Source organism: Tiliqua scincoides, chromosome 5, assembly GCF_035046505.1.
Source record: "Tiliqua scincoides isolate rTilSci1 chromosome 5, rTilSci1.hap2, whole genome shotgun sequence".
NCBI lineage: Eukaryota > Metazoa > Chordata > Lepidosauria > Squamata > Scincidae > Tiliqua > Tiliqua scincoides.
In genome coordinates, this window is record NC_089825.1 from 52,186,166 (window position 1) to 52,191,522 (window position 5,357).

A 5,357-nucleotide genomic window follows, 5' to 3' on the forward strand; every position below is an offset into this window, starting at 1 on the left:
AAGTAAGAAACTATAGGAGAAAGAATAATTTTTTTCTGGAAAATTCTGCATATGTTTTTATAATATATATTGCATTGTATAGTTTTACAGACAAATTTACATCAAGTACGTATGTTTTTCAAAACACTGATTTGAAAAGAATGACAATTTGTTTTTCTGTACAGAAATGGGACTTGATTTTTTTTTAAATCATTGTTTAATGCGCTTTAAGAAGAGTACTCGTATTCCTCAGCACTACGTCGTCCAAAATCCATCCAGCCCACGTAGTCTCTGTCTTTTATCCTGTGTGTTGGGTCAAAATTCTGTAATCCCATTGCAGAGACCTTCCCAGGAGAAGCTAAAAATGGTGAAACAGAAGTAAACAAACTCATTCCTAAAACACCTACACAACAAAGCATCCTGTGGCCCTTTAAAGTACAATATTAACTGTGGCCTGGGTACTCACAGATGAGACTCTACTTCATCACATGCATGGAGGACTGAAGTGTTCAACATACATATTTGTGCACATGGTTACGGGGTGGGCAATGTTTTGTAATGTTAAGAAATAAAAAAATACTTCTTAAAAGTTCTGGGAAATGTTCCAAGAGCCATATGGATATTCAGCTCAGTTCTTCAGTGGAACTCAATATTTATATCAAGGCTGATTAGAAAATTAGATGTGAAATTCACATTTCACCATGCCTTCCAATCTATGCAGGCCACTTATGGATCAGGTTTTCCATATGCAAAGCTGTGACAAGACAGTTCAGGTCCTAAGAGAATATACATTGCTTTCAGCCAGCAGATCATTGCTGTGCTTTGTACGATCTAGAGCAGTGGTTCTCAAACTGTGGGTCGGGACCCACTTGGTAGGTCGCGATCCGATTTCTGGTGGGTTGCGAGAAGCTGGCAGCAGCCATCTTGGAAGATGGCAAAAGACCTAGGCAGCGCCATTTTGGAAGTGGGCAAAACCTGGGCGTCACCATTTTAAGCTTCCCAGCAAATATCTTCCGGCTCTGACATCACAGTGATGTCACTTCCTGTTTGATTATGTCATTTCTGGCTATGACATCACTTCCGGTGGGCCCCAGACAGATTGTCATTCTCAGAAGTGTGTCCTTGGCTAAAAAGGGTGAGAACCACTTATCTAGAGGGTTTCTCCCATAAACTCTTATTCACAGGCATAGTCAGGTTGGCATTAGACATGAGAACTATGGAGGGTTGCTAGTAAAGGGCACACAATATTAAGTAGTAATTAATTATTTATTAAATTAACTCTGCGATTTATTTCCAGCTGCACAAATGGAGCAGCAGCACAATGAAGCTAGCCAATATTTCCCTTTTACAAAGTCAAAACTATTGTGAAACCTTTGCATTATGTTCATGGGAGCATTTGATACATGGATAAACAAAACTATTATGAATACAGAGGTGTAACTAGAAGCCCTAGCGCCCAGGGCAATGACGTCACAACCCCATGTGACATTGTGACATCACTTCTGGGTTCTCCTTGGAGGAGGAGGTGCTAGTGGCTTTGTGCCTCCCATAAGTGGTGCAAGTCACTTCCAGGTTCTCTCAGGAGGAAGAGGTGTTGATTGCTTCATGCCCCACCCCTTGCTGGCTGCCCCCTAGCACCCAGGGCAGGTACCCCTCAGGCTCCACCGTACTTAACGCCTCTGAATAAGAACAATATATAGGGGTGCTATAGATGTGGCATGGAGTGAGTAAGACAGAAACTTAAGGAGATGTAAGAAATCAGTTTTAGTTAATGCATCTCCTATAAAAAGGAGTTTTAACATCTATCTAATCTATCCATTATATTTATGTATCTCCTTTCTCAAAAGACTCAAGGTGGTTTGCAGAGCAGGTTGAACATAAATCCATTTTTCAGTGTAAAAGTCGTTTACCATTATTAGTAAATTATCATCCTTTAGTAATATTATCTATTAAAAGTCTCTTTTTCCATGATAATAACAGGTCCTTTGTGTACATGTCACCAAACAGAATGTGCATTATTCTCATCCTTCACATCTTGAAAACCTAGGTGGAATCCATAATAATCTCCCCATAACCTTCACAGAAACTAACTCTTGGTTAGTGGTAACTCTCTCTCTCTCTGTGTGTGTGAGAGAGAGACTGATTCACCTTTTAAATAAAGAGATGTACCTGCTTCAACAAACCTTTCAGTCCTAAGTGCTCATTTCTATGAGCAAATGGATAAACGAACATCCAGTGGCAAACTCCTCCTATGTTCTTTCTTATTCTCCTGTACCTACATGTAAACTGACATCTACACAGCTAATATCAGTGGAAGAGGTGTGTAGGAAACATGCGGATCCTGCTTCCACAGAGGCTTTTAATAGGCTATGCCTCGATCTAGGATGGTTTTAAGTTGTGAGAATCCTAAAGGTCTCAGGTTAACAGGATAAGATGACCCTTGAGATCTCTCAAATTTTAGGCTGTGTACTGGTTTTCAGTTATGATGACTCTTGGTATACAGAGAGCACCAACCACCAAAAAAGTCAGTAAAAATATGCATTAAATTTTTCCTTCACGGGTTGTTTTTCCCCTTAACCTCCTGTCTGGAGGCCTAACCAAGAGTCTAGTAGCTAATAGCCTTGTTCTGCCACAGGTGCACAAACAGGGTCCTAAGGGTTTGTACCTTACCTGCTCTGACAGCTGAGGCCAGAGAGCAGCACAGGCACTAGCAACGTTTTTCAAGGAGAGGTAGAGAACAGGCAGTTGGATTAATCAGCTTCTTGGCTAGAGAGGAGCTGTTGCCCATTGATTCTTTTAAACTGCAGGCCTTGTGCCTCTTTAGGCTAGAAGGTGAGAACTGCTTGCCACAGTCCAGAGCACCCTGGTGCTGGCCAAGTAAAGGAGTGCCAAAGTCCACTCCATGGTGCTGGCTTCTAGAGTTTGCTATAAGCCAATTGGACCAAGTGCTTTCAATTGGGCCCTGCGCCTAAGGGTCCCCCAGGCTAGGGTAATCCACTCTAGTCTTGTATGCAGTTGTATATTAGAATGTGCTTAGAACCATTTGGTCCATTAATCCACAAGCACTTTTTAAGCGCACATTTTGATTGCTTTCCATTCTGTTATAGAGATGTAAAATCTATAATAAATTTTGTTTATATCTCTAAGGTGCTACAGCCCTTGCCTGTGAACCTCAGACCCCACAAAAATGTTTCCAGTTGGGCCCTGCAGCTCCTAAGGCTGGCCCTGCTGGCCACATACTGTCATTGCAGGAAAAGATCTGGGGTATCTGCAAAGCGGAGGAGGGATCAGTGTTAAGTGCCAGCAGCTTTCTTCATGAGTAAACTGAAAGGGAAGGCAGGGCAGACTCTTCCAGCTTCAGGAAGGGCAAGTTATTGATGATGGCTCATTTCTTTCACCTCCCTGGGCCAGCCTCTTGGCCCTCCCCAGACTACTGTTGGTCTCCCTTATTCTGCCACCCCTCTCTAAGACAGCTTCTACTACCTACCTCTGTTACTACACATCCTGCCTGTCTTGCCACTGTACTAGTTTGCCTTCATAAAATGGATATGGCTTATTAAGGTCTTTTACTTATTTATGGATTTTATTGTATTGACTTTTAATTGTTGGTCCCCCAGAAAGCTATGCTAATGGGGGACACACAATTGAAACAAAACAAAGAATTCAGTGTAGTACAAGGGGTGTTGCTTAGTGAGTTGGGCCAAAAGAGTGTGCGTGGTTCTGGCCTCACCTCTCCCTTTTGCTCAGATTGTGATGTTCCTGTTTGGTGGTATACTGTCCGTGAATATGGAGATTCTATTTAACTATAGCATGGCTGATGAAAGGCTTGCATGGGTAGAACTAGGGAGCTTTAGATGACATTGAAGAAAGTTGAACATAGACCTGGAAGAACCAGGTTCAAATCCCTGCTCAGCCATGAAGATTCCTGGTGATCTTTGGCTAGTCACTACCTCTCAGCCTCACCTACCTCACAGGGTTATTGTGAGGACAAAAGGAAGAGAGAAACCATGAGCTCTTTGAAGGAAGGGCACTATGAAAATGTGAAAAATTAAAAAAAAAACTTATATACTGCTTTTCAACAAGAATAGTTTGTAAAGCGGTTTACAAAGTTAGATAAATCAATAAATAACTTTTTTCAGTATGCCGAACAAGAGAAGTCAGTCTAGATGAGATCATTCTGTTTTCAATTCACATGTAGAATCTTAGAAGGAAATTTCTTTAATACCAAAGAACACTTGGGTAGAAAATTATTCAAAATACCTCTTCTGGCGTGCTGGAGGTACTTGGTCAATAGAGCTAAAATGTTGGCTTTTTGGTCAGCATTGCTATCCACCGGCTGGATAGATCTCCCTGAGGCTGGGGAACGGACATTCTGGTGATTGTCTGTCAAGCTCTGCCCACGATTGGTGACCACAGGATTGCTGTTATGAGACTCCGAAGTCTGCTGCCCTGAGGAGCTCATGGACAGCACAGCCAGGAGAAGGCAGATGCAGACCCCACTGTACATGGCTAGAGAAGGAAAGGGAGAAGAGATTCCTAATCAGATGTTGTGCAGAAGTCTTCCCCACTTTTCACAAAAATTACATCCCTTTCCAAATAAAGAAATATCCTGGAGCATTTTATAAATTAAATATGTGATAAAGAGATGGCTCTGAACTACATATTGGTGCTTAAGAAGCAGCATCAAGATCAATGCACTGAACTGATTTTGGCAAGAGTAAAGACTGATAAAGAGTAACAAAATTTGAACAAATTCATGTTTGACTATTTCAATGTTTCTTTATTAATGTTGGTGAGAGGATGTAAAAAATGCCACTAGTTGTGGCATAGCATCAATAGTTCAACCACAATTTACGCTATGAAGTTGTATGGTGCAGCGTGTATTACAATGCATTCAGCAACAGGATACATAAAACTTCAAAATTTAAGATAACTAAAAAAGTTTTAATGATACAAAAAAACTAAAACTACCACTGGAATCAGAACATATGAATTGTGTAAGAAACATTTAAAATTCATCATAAACTGTTTTTGTATTACACAGTGCAAGTTCAGTGCTTTTTCTATGCCATATCGCCATGATAGACTGAGACTATTCATTGATTTTCTTTTTGCTTGATTTTTCAGGCATAGTTACATTCCATGATTGGGGGAAAGATCCCAGGAGTGGAAAAAGCCACTTTTCACTCTTTTAAAGTTTTTCTGCTTCACAAAAATTATGAAAGCTTTTTATTTTTAAATAATATTTGTCTTCCTATTTCATATATAGCACTTTTATTCCCTACGAAGTCAATAAGGTTAACTTCCTATCCAGAAACTGCATGTGGGTCAGAAAGTTACACAACATTACAAGATCACACTTTTGCACTCTCTTTTCA

The 5,357-nt window shown here is 40.6% G+C and overlaps 1 protein-coding gene across 1 annotated transcript; it reads right to left on the minus strand.

Moving 5' to 3' along the window:
• Positions 1–206: 206 nt before the first annotated feature.
• CCK (cholecystokinin) lies at positions 207–4,486 on the minus strand. The gene is made up of 2 exons (XM_066631233.1): positions 4,240–4,486; positions 207–337 (listed from the first exon to the last, which is right to left on the minus strand). The coding sequence occupies exons 1-2, from the start codon at positions 4,484–4,486 to the stop codon at positions 207–209; spliced, it is 378 nt and encodes a 125-aa protein (XP_066487330.1).
• Between the last annotated feature and the right edge of the window lie 871 nt (positions 4,487–5,357).

Excerpts from the sequence above, each read along its gene's own strand:
- CCK (XM_066631233.1), bottom strand. The coding sequence starts at position 4,486 with ATGTACAGTGGGGTCTGCATCTGCCTTCTCCTGGCTGTGCTGTCCATG. Across the intron at positions 338-4,239 it reads CCTCCAGCACGCCAGAAGAG|CTTCTCCTGGGAAGGTCTCT; the intron begins GTATTTTGAATA and ends CACCATTTTTAG.